The sequence below is a fragment of the Anastrepha obliqua genome, chromosome 5 (assembly GCF_027943255.1).
Source record: "Anastrepha obliqua isolate idAnaObli1 chromosome 5, idAnaObli1_1.0, whole genome shotgun sequence".
In the NCBI taxonomy this organism is placed as follows: Eukaryota; Metazoa; Arthropoda; class Insecta; order Diptera; family Tephritidae; genus Anastrepha; species Anastrepha obliqua.
Window position 1 is genome coordinate 57569985 of NC_072896.1, and position 16477 is coordinate 57586461.

General features: G+C 39.8%; 1 protein-coding gene across 3 annotated transcripts in view; it reads right to left on the bottom strand.

The window, feature by feature from the left end:
- The window catches only part of LOC129247005 (voltage-dependent L-type calcium channel subunit beta-2), a 110852-nt gene that overhangs the window by 71930 nt on the left and 22445 nt on the right, over nucleotides 1-16477 (bottom strand). The window contains exons 1-4 of one of the 3 annotated variants that reach the window (XM_054885823.1): nucleotides 8121-8595; nucleotides 1582-1698; nucleotides 1295-1516; nucleotides 1130-1235 (exon numbers count right to left, since the gene is read on the bottom strand). In XM_054885823.1, the coding sequence (XP_054741798.1) occupies nucleotides 1130-1235; nucleotides 1295-1516; nucleotides 1582-1698; nucleotides 8121-8237 (562 nt within the window). In that variant the 5' untranslated portion in view covers nucleotides 8238-8595. Of the gene's footprint in view, nucleotides 1-1129; nucleotides 1236-1294; nucleotides 1517-1581; nucleotides 1699-8120; nucleotides 8596-16477 lie in introns of those variants that run through there. The other 2 variants (XM_054885825.1, XM_054885824.1) reach the window with 2 other exon arrangements.

The window sequence follows — 16477 nt, forward strand, 5'->3', positions numbered from 1 at the left end:
AGACGGTCCAGAAACGGATCGCAAGCTGTCCAAATGTGACTTGCAGGGATTTCGGCCCATTCATGGACAATGGCTTTTTTCAGCGCCTCGAGACTGGTGAATCTTTTAGTTCGGACCTTGCTCTCCAAAATGGCCCAAAGAGAATATTCCATCAGATTCACGTCTGGTGAATTTGAGAGCCATTGTGTGGACGTTATGAAGTTCGGAACGTTGTTTTTTAGCCATTCTTGGTGAACTCGAGCTTCTGCCACCGACACGTTTGTCAGCCCACGACTTCAAAGCAACCTCGAGAATAGTTTCCCGAAAATATTTCGCATTTACCTTGACGCCAGGCTCGATAAAAAGGATTGGAGAGCGCCTATCTGCAGTTATAGCGGCCCAAACCAATTCCTGTGTCAGGTGTTGCCTCCTGGTGGTCAATCGATGACTCAAATTCTCGTATGAACGGTCGGTCAAATAAACCCTACCGTTTTGGGAGTTTACGAATTGCTCAATTTGAAAAATTTTCTCGTCAGAAAACACAATGTTCGGAAATTGACTGCTTTCATCCAAGCGAAGCAACTCCTTCGCTCTCTCAAGTCTGATTTGTTGCTGCTTTGGTGTGAGATCATGCACCTTTTGGGTATTGTAAGGCTTGACTTGGAGATAATTTTTCAGTATGCGGCGGATGCTACGGTCAGATATTTTCTGTTTTTTCGCCATTTGATTGACACTTCGTCGGGGATTTCGCTCAAGTCGCTTCTTGACTTTTAGAACCATTTCACGTGACGTTGCTGTCTTTTGATGACCACCTCCATGACGTTTCGCGATGCTACCAGTATCATTGTAACGAGTAATGGTGCGATAAACAAAAACTTTATTTACCTTAAGGTGTCATAGCTCACGAACAATTGCTGGTTGTAATTTTTCAGCCAAATATAATACAATCACACTATTACGTTTGAAATCCATTACTGATTTTCTTTTTTCACGTTTACTCTCGGCAAAATGCTTCCACGCGCTTGTCAGCAATACTCTGGACTGCCATTTAGCCAACTAACAGACAACTGATTGCCCATGCGTCATCGCGCAAGCGGTCGGAAGTTGGTTACACTTCGAGTACCGGACCCTGTACAATATTCTAACATACCAGGTGTAGGTGGTGTGCCACCACGCATTGGTTCTCCTTGACCCGTACCTAAGTTGGTAGTGGACGCACCCTTCGTACCGTATAACCTGGACGGCCTCGTCTGATTCTGGTATTCAAATAAAGTTCTTAGACCAGAATACACATTTACAAAATTTTAGAACATACCTGCATGCGAATGTGTTCCAACTTAACTGGACTTGGTATAAATCCAACATCGCAACCTTCCTTGACCAACCTACCAATCCACCAATTGTTGTCATATTTTTCTTTGATGTGAAGGAATTCTCTTATTTCGAAAGATACCGCACTCCCTTGAACTGGTGAATCGTCATCATTTGTAGCATCATAGGCAACATTTGTTCGAACTGCAAAAGCAACGGGTTTCCCCTGCATTTTTTGTTTGTTGTTAATTTGTAAAAGGTTAAAATTCTAAGTGCATAATATTTTCCCACCCTCGCCTTTTCCAATTGACTTAAAGCGTGGCGTTCCCTTTCGCGCCGAAGCGTTTCCTTCTCATCGTCAAGCGACAGATCGGATGAGGGTTGTGAATAATTAGAATCAGCAGAACTCTAAAATTACAGAAAAAGAAGAAATTTGATATAGTACGGTGTAGTAACTATGTGGATTTAGTTGAATCTACTGAGACTGTTCAAATAGTATGATGTTTGTACAAAAAAAATTTAATATTATTTAATAAATTCGGAGGGGAAAGGAAAATCGTATTATTATATATGTAGATACATATCAGACAACGGGCATTTAATTTGAATATCTAACTCTGCGTAAGAAGTTGGTATTCATGTCTTCCATTGCGTCAAAATTGTTTTGCGGATTAAAAAAAAGGCCAGTGAAGAAGTGGTCTTATGAAGAGGAGGGCACCATTTAAAATTCATAATACAAGACTCTTTACACACTCTTACTTTTTATTTCATTAGCTCTTTTGTAAAACTAGACATGAACGTTCATTGATTGTTCAGCTATTCTGCTACTAAGCCAGATCTACCAGACTTGTTGTGCTGATTCTTGAATACCAATAATGTATTTCGCACTAGGTTTGTGGCTGACAACTTAAAACACATTTGGGCAACATTTTGGTTACTTCAGACACCTTTAAGACTGATACAATCAACCATTTATTTGGTACCATTAGTGCGAAATGTAATATTATATAATCAAGTATACGACGTTGCTGGTGAGTAATGTTTATAGGACAGAAATTAACAGAAAATTACGCATCGATAACTGCAGTTTTTACTCAGTAACATAAAGATACTTTCTCATATACGACCACCCCGAATGACCCTTTTTCTTGTGAGTTCGACCTCGCCGCACCATTGCTTTCTGGGCTTATAAAAAATAAAAAAATAAATAATTGGCGCGTAAACTTCTGTTAGGTGTTTGGCCGAGCTCCTCCTCCTATTTGTGGTGTGCGTCTTGATGTTGTTCCACAAATGGAGGGACCTACAGTTTCAAGCCGACTCCGAACGGCAGATATTTTTATGAGGAGCTTTTTCATGGCAGAAATACACTCGGAGGTTTGCCATTGCCTGCCGAGGGGCGATCGCTATTAGAAAAATGTTTTTATTAATTTTGCTTTCAACCCATTCGGCTACGGCGACCCATATTATAAATACGAAATTAAGAGATTGATGGCAATTTCGAAATTATTTGAGACTGTTGTTAACACAAAGCTGATTTTTCCTTGGTCTAGATGAACACAAATCAATATGGTTTTTAGTGAAAGGACTATAGCGCCTAAGCTAGGAACTTTTTTCTGTACCGATTGCGCGTTTCTATTACTTGAGTACAGCACATCTTGGCGCGACGACGTACTGAAAACTATTTATTTTATAGAAACTGAAAAACTTTTAGAATATTTGATCCTCTTAATTTCCCGCTTTGGTAGTTAATACCAATAATAAATAAATAAATAATTGGCGCGTACACTTCTGTTAGGTGTTTGGCCGAGCTCCTCCTCCTATTTGTGGTGTGCGTCTTGATGTTGTTCCACAAATGGAGGGACCTACAGTTTCAAGCCGACTCCGAACGGCAGATATTTTTATGAGGAGCTTTTTCATGGCAGAAATACACTCGGAGGTTTGCCATTGCCTGCCGAGGGGCGACCGCTATTAGAAAAATGTTATTCTTAATTTTGATGCTTCACCGAGATTCGAACCAACGACCTCTCTGTGAATTCCGAATGGTAATCACGCACCAACCCATTCGGCTACGGCGGCCACCCAGTTAATACCAATACCCTTTTGTTTACTACCGATGTATTGTTAGATCACCATATGGGCGACCGCACAGTCCAATATACCAAATTCTGAATTTCATTATAGCGCTATCAATATACTATAAATTTGTTTCATACTAAGTCCTAAGTATGGGCACTTATTTTGGGATTTTTCGGATTTTTCCATAAAATAAAATGCACAAAACTTATATAATTGTGATATAATCTGTCTTTTATTGTGTTCATAACAATTTTAAAACATTGTGAGCATTAAATATTGAGGAAGGATCTTAGACTTCACCCCCTCAAAACTCAAATCGTGTAAGCGTTTAAGCCTAAAGATTACAATTTGCTTAAACATTTCTGCGAGACAATGTTGGAGTGATTTCGTATGACAAACACTTGTTTTGGAGTGATGAAGTCCATTTTCATTTAAATAGAAGAGTAAATAAGCAAAATTACCATTATAGTTCAGTCATCTGGTAGTTTGACCTGGAAAACTTTGCGGGAGTTTTGAAACTGGATAATTTTTATAGATTTTGGGATGCTCTTTTCGAATTTCAACTTTGCCACCTCGTATCTCCGACGCTAGCGGAGTTTTTTAGTTTTTTTCAATATCTCCATTCCGACGCATTTTATGAGAAAAACATATGTATAAAAAATTAAACTAGAGATAATTTCCTACATGTTATGTTATTACGATTTTTTTGTAAAATCAATAGTTTTTGGCGTATGAGCGCCACAAAGTACATTTTAATATGCGTTTTCAAAAGAGAACTCATTTCCACACCCCCTGGAGGTAGAGTAAGCGGCGCGTTTTTTTATCGTGGTGTCCCCTGTAGCCCTAATCCACATGTGATGCACACTTTCGAAAATTTAGCGCAATCTCCTACGTTTGACTTTTCCTGATGGACCAGGCGTTGCGAGTTCGTCTTGGGCACCGATCAAAACGTCGCAGACTGAAATCTCGTCCGCGTCATCTGCGATACGATTATCAGACTCATCACAATCCTCTTCGTTGGCCGTTTCATCAAACGTTTGCTCTAAAATAGTCGCAGTTTCTTCTTCATCATCGTAATCCAATTACACTTGTGAATTTTTACAAGCACCACTACAATTTGTGCATATAACGGAGCATTTTAACCCAGCTTTTCTGCATCCACAGGCCTTCTGACATCCCTCTGGAGCTGGGGACTCGAGTGTCGTAACAGGAACTAACCCATTTTTGTTTCTGTTCCATCCCCATTGTTCTGCATTTTGTTCATTCCCGTACCACTGTTGAACTTGGTGATAGTTCCGGAATGAATGCTATCGTGCTGCTGCCTCTGTTGGTGGTAGGGACGCAATATTAAATTTATTTTTATATGCTAATTTTGTGAAACATGCATATCTGTACTCATTTAAACACGTGATTTTCTTACTTTTCACATCACTGTAACCGTATAATTCAAGAAGAAAACGTTCTCCTGCTTTAGCAATAATCTCTGGATCGACGTTTGGATTTTTAAATACCTGAATAACCTTAGGAATACAAGAATAAATTAGGATTTTTTCGGAGTACATTAATGAATTTCATTTTTCCTTGATAAAAGAGTGCACATGTTGTATCACAGCCACTGAATGCATGCAGAAATAGAATATGATCTGCAGCTGTTTGATCTATAATACTTTCAGTGGAATATATTTGTTGGGTAATTTTACCTCTTCCTGGTTTGAGAAAGTACACGTTTGATTGCGTAGATAGAGCTGTCAAAAGAATAAGAAGATCTATATCTTCGCCGACCACTATTACGGTGTCGAACGCTGGTGAAACACGTATTGCGGTATTGATGATTAGCGTATCCGCATCTTCGCTTGTGAGACTATGAAATTCTCAGCTTCAAATTTTGTTTTTAACATTTTAATGAGGCGGTTCTTGTCCGCATCATTTCCCAGAAATTTATCTCATCAAAAAGTATGTCTATTGAAGCAGTTATTCGTGATCGTCGGGATCGCTCCGCAAATTTAGTACCACAGTTTGCTACCATTTTCAGGATATCCGTCGAATACGATTATGGCATTGGATTTATATTCAGATCGAACGTACGTGATGTAGTTACTGCAAATAGATGAAAATGGTTCACCACGATGCCAAATGACTCGGTGTAATAAGTGCCCTCCGTCGATGACATACATTGCATCGCCAACATTTATGTCTCCAGAATGTTTCTTAAATGCCTTAAGGGAAATGGAGCAAGTTCGTACGTAAGAAAGTTTTTAAGTTCCTCTTCAGATTCTTATACAATGCCGCATTCTTTGGAAAATTAACAATGGATTAATCGGAACAATGTCACCTTCTATCACGATGCCTGCATTCATAACACCAAGCGATTTTATTCTGTCATTCCGTTTGAATTTTACTGTATAAAAAAAGCTGCCAATGATTTTAGAAATACCCGTACAACCAATTTCTTGAGCCATGTAGCAGTTTATCTTTTCGTCTCCGACAACTTATTTCTGGAAAAGGTGTATGGTTGTACAACCAATCCATCAATTTTTTTACATCATCATTGTCGCAACTAACCCGCGAACTTCTCATTTCGACGTGCTGCTCAGAACCAGAAAAAGCAACATTGCAAAAGTTTCCAACTTCGTCGCAAATATTGTGTTGCTTGATACATTTTTGTCATGCAGGAATTATGGTACTGTGCATCGGTTGCGACCAAATCATTCACATGCTGAAGACGCTCCACAATTGCTCGACCCCAATCATCATTACGAGCTCTAGCAAGTTCAGAAATACTATTTTTCATTGATATTTTCGCACACTGTACACAACGCTACGCTTGCACAACCGCTTCTGTTTTTGTTTTGCTATAAACTCTGCTGTTATTTCATCAGCACATAAAAAACAATGGTCTTTGAAAGAAAATGTTGGGTGCGAGGATCGCAGTGGTAGTTGAGGTGTCGTGACATCACTTCCTCTACGCAATGATGCAGCGATTAACTTTTCATTGTTGTATCGTTTTCGACATACATCATGAACCACTATCGATTTTATTCCCGCCAGAAGTTTAACTTTATTGTCATTTCTTTCAACACTTGATTTACGAAAAGTCTCCAATCCTCTTTCCTTCACTTCAATTGTTTCATTTCCTAATAATGGATTGTCACAAATAAAACAATTTCTTTCAACAGAAGCCATGACTCTAAAAACACATGACTCAGTCTAAACTAGACACTTCTCTTCAGTTCTACCGACAGATGTTTCGTTGAAGGTCGAGAGAGAAAGGGACCCTTCAATAAAGGCGACATATTACCCTTATACCTGATTTTCTAAAACCTGCTTCTTCTACTATGATTATTGTAGAGAAGTATACGAAAAAACGTGGTGGTGTAGATGAATATTACTTTGTGGCGCTCATACGCCAAAAACTATTGATTTTACAAAAAAATCGTAATAACATAAAATGTAGGAAATTATCTCTAGTTTAATTTTGTATACATATATTTTTTTCATAAAATGCGTCGGAATGGAGATATTGTAAAAAAACTGTTTTTAGGCGCCATTTTTTCAATATGGCGGCGCTAGCGTCGGAGATACGAGGTGGCAAAGTTGAAATTCGAAAAGAGCAAGCCAAAATCTATAAAAATTACCTAGTTTGAAAACTCCCGGAAAACTTTCCTGGTAACTCTCTTTTTTTTACCAAATGACTGGTCTATTATTGGTCACCTAAAAGACACAATACACTATTAAACCATCAACAGCCACTTAACAGTCCCAAAGTTATGGTTTGGTGTGCATTGTCAAGCATTGGACTATATTTGTTTTGAAAATCGTCGGGGGCAAGCAATTCCGTGGACCGCTTCTCTTATCGGCGCATGCTGAACAATTGTATTCTGCCAATAATGAGAGAACCACCTTCCTTCAGTCACACATGGTTTCAGGAAGATGACGTCACGCCACTCACGACCAGATGGACTATATAGAGGAAAATACATACCGCTCTACAACTGCAAAAAGTCAGCAACAGCAAACTTCTGTCAAGCCATGATAGAAAACCCCTGCGCGCTACATTTGCAGATCGCACAAGAAATTCCTCTCATCATATTGTCGCTATAGAGGGTGTTGACGATGGCATAATTCTAATAAACCAACTAGCATCGATCAATAATTTGACAAAATAGCAAAGAGGCACTCTCCTTGTAAGCCTTTAGGGAGAGATTACAATAAGCACCCCTACTTATTACAAAAGATAAATCTGATCGCTTCATGGAGTTGCGCTTCCATACCATATCAATTTCCTGAGCATATAAATTTAACGGTTGAAGTTTCTCGTATTTCACTATCCTTAAACTTCTGGCATCTTTTGACAATGTGTTTAGATTCACCATGGCCCGTAGTCATAATCAATCATGAAAACCGACTTGAGTAAGTAAAATATTTAGTATAGTACATACTGCTAACTAATAAAAACGTTGTCAATCAGTTAATACGTAGAAATTGTTACGTTACAAAAGTAGCCATGACTTGCTGGGGCGAGAAATATCGTATATGAACTTATGAATATTTTTGATCCAAGAATTGTGTTAAACTTGAGAATTTACAACCAAAAGATGTTTTGTTGTTAAAATCATTGAAAATAAGTAATTTATGACTTGAACTAAGTTACATTTAAGAACATACATATATAATCTAGTCTGTACGATTTTTATATCGTAGACTGAAATAAAAATTGAAATGAAATGAAGAAGATTATATATTGTTATTCTCACCTGCGTAAACAATTTGTTATATCCGCTTTGGTAACTAGAGTGGCCTAGACCAAATCTAGGTTCTCGGCCAATTCCTGCAACCAATGGAGCATCTGAAGACGGTCCTCTTTGCACCATGGGCCGATCGGCCCTACAATCCTCTTCGAAAGATATTTTGGTGATATATATAACAACAGCGAAACTCAGCACAAATTAACAGTGATAAGATGTTATAATTAACTGTGTTTTGCAACAAAATTTTTACAACATTTATTATTTAGTCAGGAAACATTTATCATTTAGAGTTAAATAACGTCACTTTATTGAAGTAATATAGCCTTCAATAATTCACTCGCTATACACATACATGTGCACATTAGGATGCCCCTTTATTGTGATACAGATATTCTTTCGGGTTACTTTTGTACAACATTGATTGAAAGTAAAATTATTTTGCTTTCTTCTTCTTTATAGAACCAAATATTTCACTTTTTATAGCAACTCAAATGTATCAGCAGACAGAGTAGATGTGTTTTTGAGTAGTTGCAGTTTAATCCATACTTTTATTTAATCCACTGAGTGTTAGTTTGCTAAAATACTACGTAAATCCTTTAAAAGCGGTTCTTTTGTCCGGTTAATCAAAATCATCATTAAGTTTAATATAACTACTTGAAATACTGTGAAAAAGCCTTGTTGAGTTTACTAACATGCCAAAAATGTCAACACGAACAACAGCCTTGAACAAATTATCACCATCTCCGCAAAAGCCTTTAGTACTAAGTAGGTCTCTTAGTACCGATGCATCAAGCGCTGCTCTCAATGCGTGGTTTGCGAAATTGAGAGTCGCCTAGAATCACAAAAGCAGAGCATCATTGAAAAGCTAACATTACGATTAAGAGAATCGGAAGAGCGTGTAATGGAGCGATTCAGTGAGTTGTCAGCGGATGTTATGAACTTGAAGTCGGCAGTTAAGCACATGGAAGAGCGCGTAAAAAAAAACGAACTGAAATGTGCCTATGTAGACAAATTGCGCAGCGAGGTATATGCACTTAGCGAACCACTAAATGTATATGAGAACAACGCAATATCATCCGATGTGATTGTTAGTGGGTTGCCTATAAAGAAAGATGAAGACATTCTAAATGATTTCTCCAAGCTGTGTCAAACGCTTCAAGTAAAACTAGCGTCTGTATGTTCTGCTTTTCGGTTACGACCAAACAATAAAAGCGTAGCTCCTATTATAATCAAATTGAGCTCTGCTGCAGATCGCTCTCAACTGCTGAAAGCTGGAGTAAAATTCTGCATAGGTAAGAGACGGGCACTTTCCCTTAGTGATGTCGGCGTCAGTATTGAAGGGAAGCTATTTATCCACGAATGTATTCCAAGAAAAATCTTGAACTAATGGGTTTGCAATATGAAAAGCAAAAGCGTCTAACATCAGTTTTTTCTGATTGTGGGCAAGTGTTTGTTAGAGCTCAAACTGATGGTGTAATCGTAACTGAAAAAACGAGTATAGAGAGCATTGCAGCTGCTAATATGTAAAAACAAAAACATTTATTTAGACTGCGTTAAATTATTAATGTTAATTCTGCATTAAGTGTATTCTCTTATTTGTCATTTATCTTTTCCAAATTCTTTGCTTTGCATTGTAATCATTTTTATTTTAGTCTCATTTCTATTTCTTTCATCTCATTTGTACTTTTCATATCCCCCTTACTTTATTTAAATTCCTCCACCTTGCGTATCCTCCCAACTATAAACTGTTAATGTGTAATGAAATAGCAAAACAAGCAGACAAAGAACATGCAAGAGGAATGCTTAAACTCATTTCTAATCGCTACAATGGGTTTAATGTCTGTCAGTTTAATGCACGAAGTTTGAATGCCGAAAAAATTGACTATCTAAATTTTGTTTTTGATAATTTGAGCATTGACTTAAAGAGTATATTGATAATAATGTATATTCTCTGTGCGACTACACTATTATTAGATGTGGTAGGACTAATAAGACTCGAGGAGGTGGCATTGATTTATATTTTAAAAATATTTTTAAATGGAAAGTGATCTGCAGATCAGGTCATTCCCAAGAAGTCGAATACATTTTTGTTGAATTTTATGATAAGAATACCAAATGTCTTGTTGCATGCATTTACAACCCTAGCAATAGAAATGACCTCTCAGTGATATTTGATAAATTAGCGGAATAGGAAATGTCCTATGAACATATTATTGTGTGGGTGATTTGAAAGTAAACCTTCTTTGTGATAATTTTTCTTCCAGGAGTTTGATAGATAGTTTCCAATCATTAGGTATTTACTTAATCAATTTATTTCAAACCAAGTCTTTTGGATGTATTTTGCGTCAGCGACAGAGATTACGCCCCTCATATTGATCAGCTTCCTATGGCTGGAGTTTCTGACCACGAGTTTATATTCTTATCCTACAACATCCGGTTCAACAGACACAATCAAGTAAAGGAGTTATTTTTTAGAGACTTTAAGCTTATTCAACATGATCTCTTAAATAAGGAGGCTACCGAGCTTAATTGGAATATGTGTCGGTTATTCACAACAGTGTATGAAAAACTGCAACATTTCAATGCTTTAGTCAGCCATCTATTTGATAGGTTTGTTCCGTTGCGTAAAGTCCATGGAAACAGGAAACCATGGTTTACACGTGAGATATTGTCTTTAATTAGAGAGCGTAGTAAAGCATATGAGAAATGGAAAAATGATAGAAACACTCACTCGTGGCAAAAATATCGTGTAGTGAGAAATAAAGTAACTGGAATCTCAATGATAGTTTACCTTCGAAAGTCCTGTAGAAAAACCTTAAATAATTAGGTGTCTCAGGAGAGGATAAGCCCATGTGCAGTTTGGACCCAGAAATTTTAAATACTCACTTTCTAGCATCTAACAGGGCTCCACTCGTTATATCTGTAAAAGTTCCTCTACGAGAGCATGCTGATGACGGTGAGTTTGAATTTTGTATCTTTGTTGATACAGTGTGATACTGTGAAATCTAATGCTGTAGGGACGGACGGCATTTGTCTTAAATTTCTTTTCTTAAACTCTTTTCACTCACCTCATCTACATGTCCATACCTGTGGAAGATAGAAAATATAATACCTGTGCCAAAAATGAAATGCTCTACCGTTCCTCAGTACTTCAGACCAAGCCACCCAAGTACTATGTGGAGATTACCGTACCGACAACCTGGCAGGAGGCATAAAATGCATTCTTGCAATGTGGAGGCTAAACAGGGATCTCTCTCCACGAGGTAATTCACAAATCGAGCTATCGACGGCACGGGCATTGGATGTGCAAGCCCGAACCCCACACCCCCCTATGACCGGAACTGACACCAAGGGTTCCGGAGGAAGCGAACTACTAGTGGCGAAACATGGCACATTGGCTATGCCAATGGAGAGCCGAGTGAGTGTGTGCGATACACCGTCGGCGAAACGATCCGAAGCAACTGAACAAGTTGTGGAGGAATTGGAGATGGCGGACAATCTCTTAGTAGACTCAGATGGATCTCTGGTACCGAGTAAGTCTTGGACAACGGTTAAACCTGGTGCGAATCAGGTAAGTACCGGTAAAAAGACTGAAGTTATTGGAGATTCGAAAGCAGGTGTTGGTCTATCCGCAAGGCAGATCAAACGAAGAAGACAGAAGGCGAAGAAAGCCGAAGCATCAGCTAAGGTAAGTACTCAAGCTCCGTCAACTTCGACACCTGTAATGGAAACGGGAAAGCGTGGCAGAACAGACGATTCCTCTGTAACGTTGGACTCTTCCGGAAATGATACGGGGTCTGTGTCAACGACCGGGAAGAGGAGCAAGACAAAGAAGAGGAAAGTCGAGAGACGGATTTCGGAAACGCCTGCATCCTCGACCCAATCCAAGGAAGACAAACCTTTACCTGACAAGGCAAAGGCTAAGGGGCCTCAAATGTCGAATGACACTCTTCCGTCAACGTCTGGCGAATCATTCGCGAGAATGGCAGCAAAGGCAATGACAGTGGAGATACACAGAATATCTTGACAGCTATCTTTGGAAAGCTCTCGGGGATTCGAAAGACGCGCCGACTTTCGAAGGTAAAAGCGTGATGGACGGCATCGTAAAGGTGCACTGTTCCAATGCTTTTTCCCGAGAATGGCTGCTACCGCTTCGGAGGTGAGTTCTCACCTGGTACTGGGAATCGATCTTGGGTCCGTCAAGGTTCTTATGTCGAGGTACGGGTGCCGTCCTCACCTACATCTGGGGCGAATCCATTTCCATGTCCAGGATAAGGTGGAGGACAAAGCGTAAATATACTCAGTCTCATGACTGAAGTAATATTTACACATATAAATCTGCAGCATAGCAAAGCGTCTACGGCTCTCCTGTGCCGTAAGCATGCACAACTGCAAACAAACCCACACATAATACTAATACAAGAACCATGGGTATGTCACAAACGTATCTGTGGTCTAGGTGCTATGTGGTGGGGGCAAATACTTCACTGTGAAGGGAATGTGAGACCGCGAGCATGTATTATCATGCCGAAGTTGATCGCGCACATGACGTTAAAAGAGCTATGCTCCGAAGATATCGTTGTTGCAAAGATAAAGTACTTGAAGAGTGGGAACAGTGTCGAAGCTACCATAGTTTCGGTCTACCTACCCCACGACTCTTTACAGCCACCTCCTTCGAGGGAGCTAAGAGAAGTGATCAAGTATGCAGAACCCAATAATCTGGGGCTAATAGTGGGCTGTGACGCAAATTCACAGCATATTGTATGGGGAAGCAGCAAATGCAACCTCGGAGGTCTCAATTTACTGGATTTTATCCTGTCATCTGATTTGGTCATTCAAAACACTGGTAACAAACCAACTTTTGTGAGCAAAAGGAGACAAGAGGTGATTGATTTAACAATGGCCAGTTGGAAATCAAATCAACCGATGGCGAGTTTTGGAAGAGGACTCTCTTTCTGATCATCGTCTAATCGAATTCCGACTGTACCAATATCAGTACCTTCCGGTAGGAATCCTCGAAATGTGGACTGGGACAAGTATGGTGAGCTTGTAACAGAGCGATTAGCAAACCTGAAAAAACTCAAACCAGTAGAAATGATTGAAGATGCTACTAAGAAATTAGAAGGTACTTTAATCAAATGCTTTGAGGAACTGTGCCCACTCAGGCAAAGCAGACAGGGGAAAGCGGTTCCTTGGTGGAACCCTAAACTGTCGAAGCTTCGTGTACGGTCCAGAAAACTTCTTAATAAGGCCTTAAAGACCCAAGCAGAAGAGGACTGAGCTAATCATCGACTTACACAGAGATAATATAAGAAAAAAGTACGGAAAGCCAAACTTGAATCCTATAGAAATTTCTGCAGTAACGTTGAAGAAATGAGGGAAACAGAGAGACTTTGTAAGGTCCTTCATCTAGACCGCTCAGTAAGGCTGGATTCCGTTCGAAAACCTAATGGTTCATACACCATTTCAAAAAGGGAAACGTTTAATGCTCTGAAGAAGAGAGTGGCATGAACAATAACGGTAGCAACGGTGGAACCTCTAGGAACAGCTGGTATATTGCTAGTCGGATAGTGACAAAAGAATCGATACGGTTTTCCTTGTCTTCCTTTGAGAACTTTAAGTCCCCTGGACCTGACGGAATATATCCCGCAATGCTTAAAACAGCCTGTCTTGCATTTGGTTATATACCATCCCAATGGCGACGCGTAAGAGTAGTATTTATTCCCAAACCAGGAAAAGACGACTATTCCCTAGCAAAAAGTTTTAGACCAATCAGTTTGACATCGTTCGTGTTGAAACGTCTAGAACGAGTGGTGGAGAAACATATTCGAATGGGGGTATTGCCGAGAAGTCCACTTAGTAGAAATCAACGCGCTTACCAGAGTGGAAAATCATGTGAATCAGCCTTACACGATCTTGTTAGCAAGATTGCAGCCGGGCTGGAAGCTGACGAATACACAATGGGCGAGTTCGGGGACGATGACTGGTGCATGAGACAAGGTCTTTCCGTTAATCCGAACAAAACAACCATAGTCTTGTTTACGAGAAAACGGAAATTGGATGGGCTCAGTCTTCCAACACTGAAAGGTGTGACACTTGGTCTTTCCGATGAAGTTAAATATCTAGGAGTAATCTTGGATAAGAAGCTGACTTGGGAGACACACGTTTCACTGAAAGTGAATCGCGCATTGAGGATTTTTCAGCAATGCCGTAGAGCCTTTGGTACAACCTGGGGTCCGAAACCTGCTGTGGTCCTATGGATACGAGTATACACAGCACTTATCAGACCAATCATCACTTACGCTTCTGTGGTACCACCTCTGGTGATGCCCTGAATGCAACAGGAAGCAATAAAAGCAATGTGTTGACTACATAAATATGGTTTCTGGCACGATGATGGAAATTCGTGACACAGAGAAATCTTTAGGTTGCTATCTGAGCAGTATCCTCTGTTTTTGGTACCTAAAGGCGTGAGCAATGGAGCAATCCAAAATGCATGCAGGGAGATTTGGCGGATATTTTCTTTACCGATGGGTCCAAGAATGAAATAGGGTCTGGAGCCGGATGGTACTTAAGCGATAGTAATAAGTATCACTATGCTATGGAGGGAATGGCAACTGTTTTCCAAACAGAAGTTTTTGCCATCCTGAAAGTAGCCGAATGGATAATCGAGAGGAGATGGGGCGGGAAACAGATTGGAGTTTTCAGTGACAGTCGGGCTGCACTGAAGGCCCTGGAGAATGCGAAGCAAACCTTAAAGATTGTTCAAGAATGTAAGAAGAAGCTCAATTCTGTCGCAAGACGAAACAGGCTTGTACTTATATGAGTTCCGGGACACTCCGGTGTACAAGGAAACGAAATCGTCGACGAATTGGCCAACCGTGGATCAGCGGTGCCCCACAGGGGCCAGAACCAATAATCGGAATCAGTTCCCCAAGAATCATGAACTGGATCAGAGATTATGTAGGCAATCTACATAAAGAGCGATGGTCCGGTGTGAAACGCTGCAGAACTGCAAAGTGTTTTGTGACAAATCCGAACAGAAAACTGTAAAACCTTCTACTAAAACTTAGAAGGAAAGACATTCGGTTGATGGTCGGTATCATTGCAGGACACAACCCATAGGGTCAGCATATGACCACCATTGGATTCATTGAGGACCCGGACTTGGAGGAGGCGGATAGCACTGAGCCTTTCTCTGTGAGTGTCCTGCCTTTGCTAGAGCACGGCTACGAGTTTTGGGTTCCGATGTCATGAGAATGAGTAATATTCGTTCTCTAAAACTGGAGGATATTTACAAAGAATCTGGAAAATTTTCACAGCACTATCTCTTTCTCTGTCTCTACCTCGACCTTTTCAAATTTCATTTTCACTCAAGCCTAAAACGAATTACGTCAGGTGTGCCGCAGGGCTCTATTTTAAGTCCAATTTTATTTTGCATTTTTATTAATGATATTGTTGAGTGTTGCCAAAATTCGTCGATTCATCTCTATGCTTATGACACCCAGATCTACCTGTCAATGCCAATATGTCTTATTGAAGATTTGATAGCAAGGCTTAGTGAAGACCTCACTCGTATTTCTAAGTGGTCCAAATCTAACAACTTGAAATTAAATGAGCCAAAGACGAAGGTGATTGCTATTTCTCATTCAAAGTATGACCTTAAATATTAACTTTGATGGCATAGTAACTAACCTTGCATTGTGGGCAAAAAAAAAAGTTGGATATCATTTCACGGTAGCGCTCACCATTCACAGTTTTTTGAAGAAGTACGGTCCAATGTACCTCCAGCCCATAAAGCACACCAAACTGTGACCTTTGTTCGTTTGTAAGAGGAATCATGGTTAAATTATAGACCAAACTGAAGATGTTTGAAAGTGATACAAAACTCGAAACGTGCGTCAGCTGTTTAAACCAACTGTTTAAAAAGATAATAGCTAAAAAATCACCCGTTATAAATTTTGATTTTAAATATCCCCACAAGAAGTCAGGTGGCGTTAAATCGGGCGAACGCGGTGGCCAGTCAAAATCGCCATTTTTCGATATCAAACGACGAGGAAACAATTTCTTCAAAATCGATTGTGGTGAGAGCTGTGTGTAGTGGAGCGCCGTCTTGTTGAAACCAGAACTACCTCATATGCTTTCGACGAATAATTGGCATCACAAAAGTGGTTATCATATCGCGATAACACTCCTGATTGACGGTAACAGCTGCTGAGAACGGCGATTTTGGGATGTCCTTGGCGACGACTCAACATTGGCCCGTACAAGAGCAATATTCTCAACCGATCGCCTTGGTCGGTTTTGATTTGGCCTCTTTGGATTAGAAAGAGCATCACCAGTCGAAAACCTTTCGTACAAAC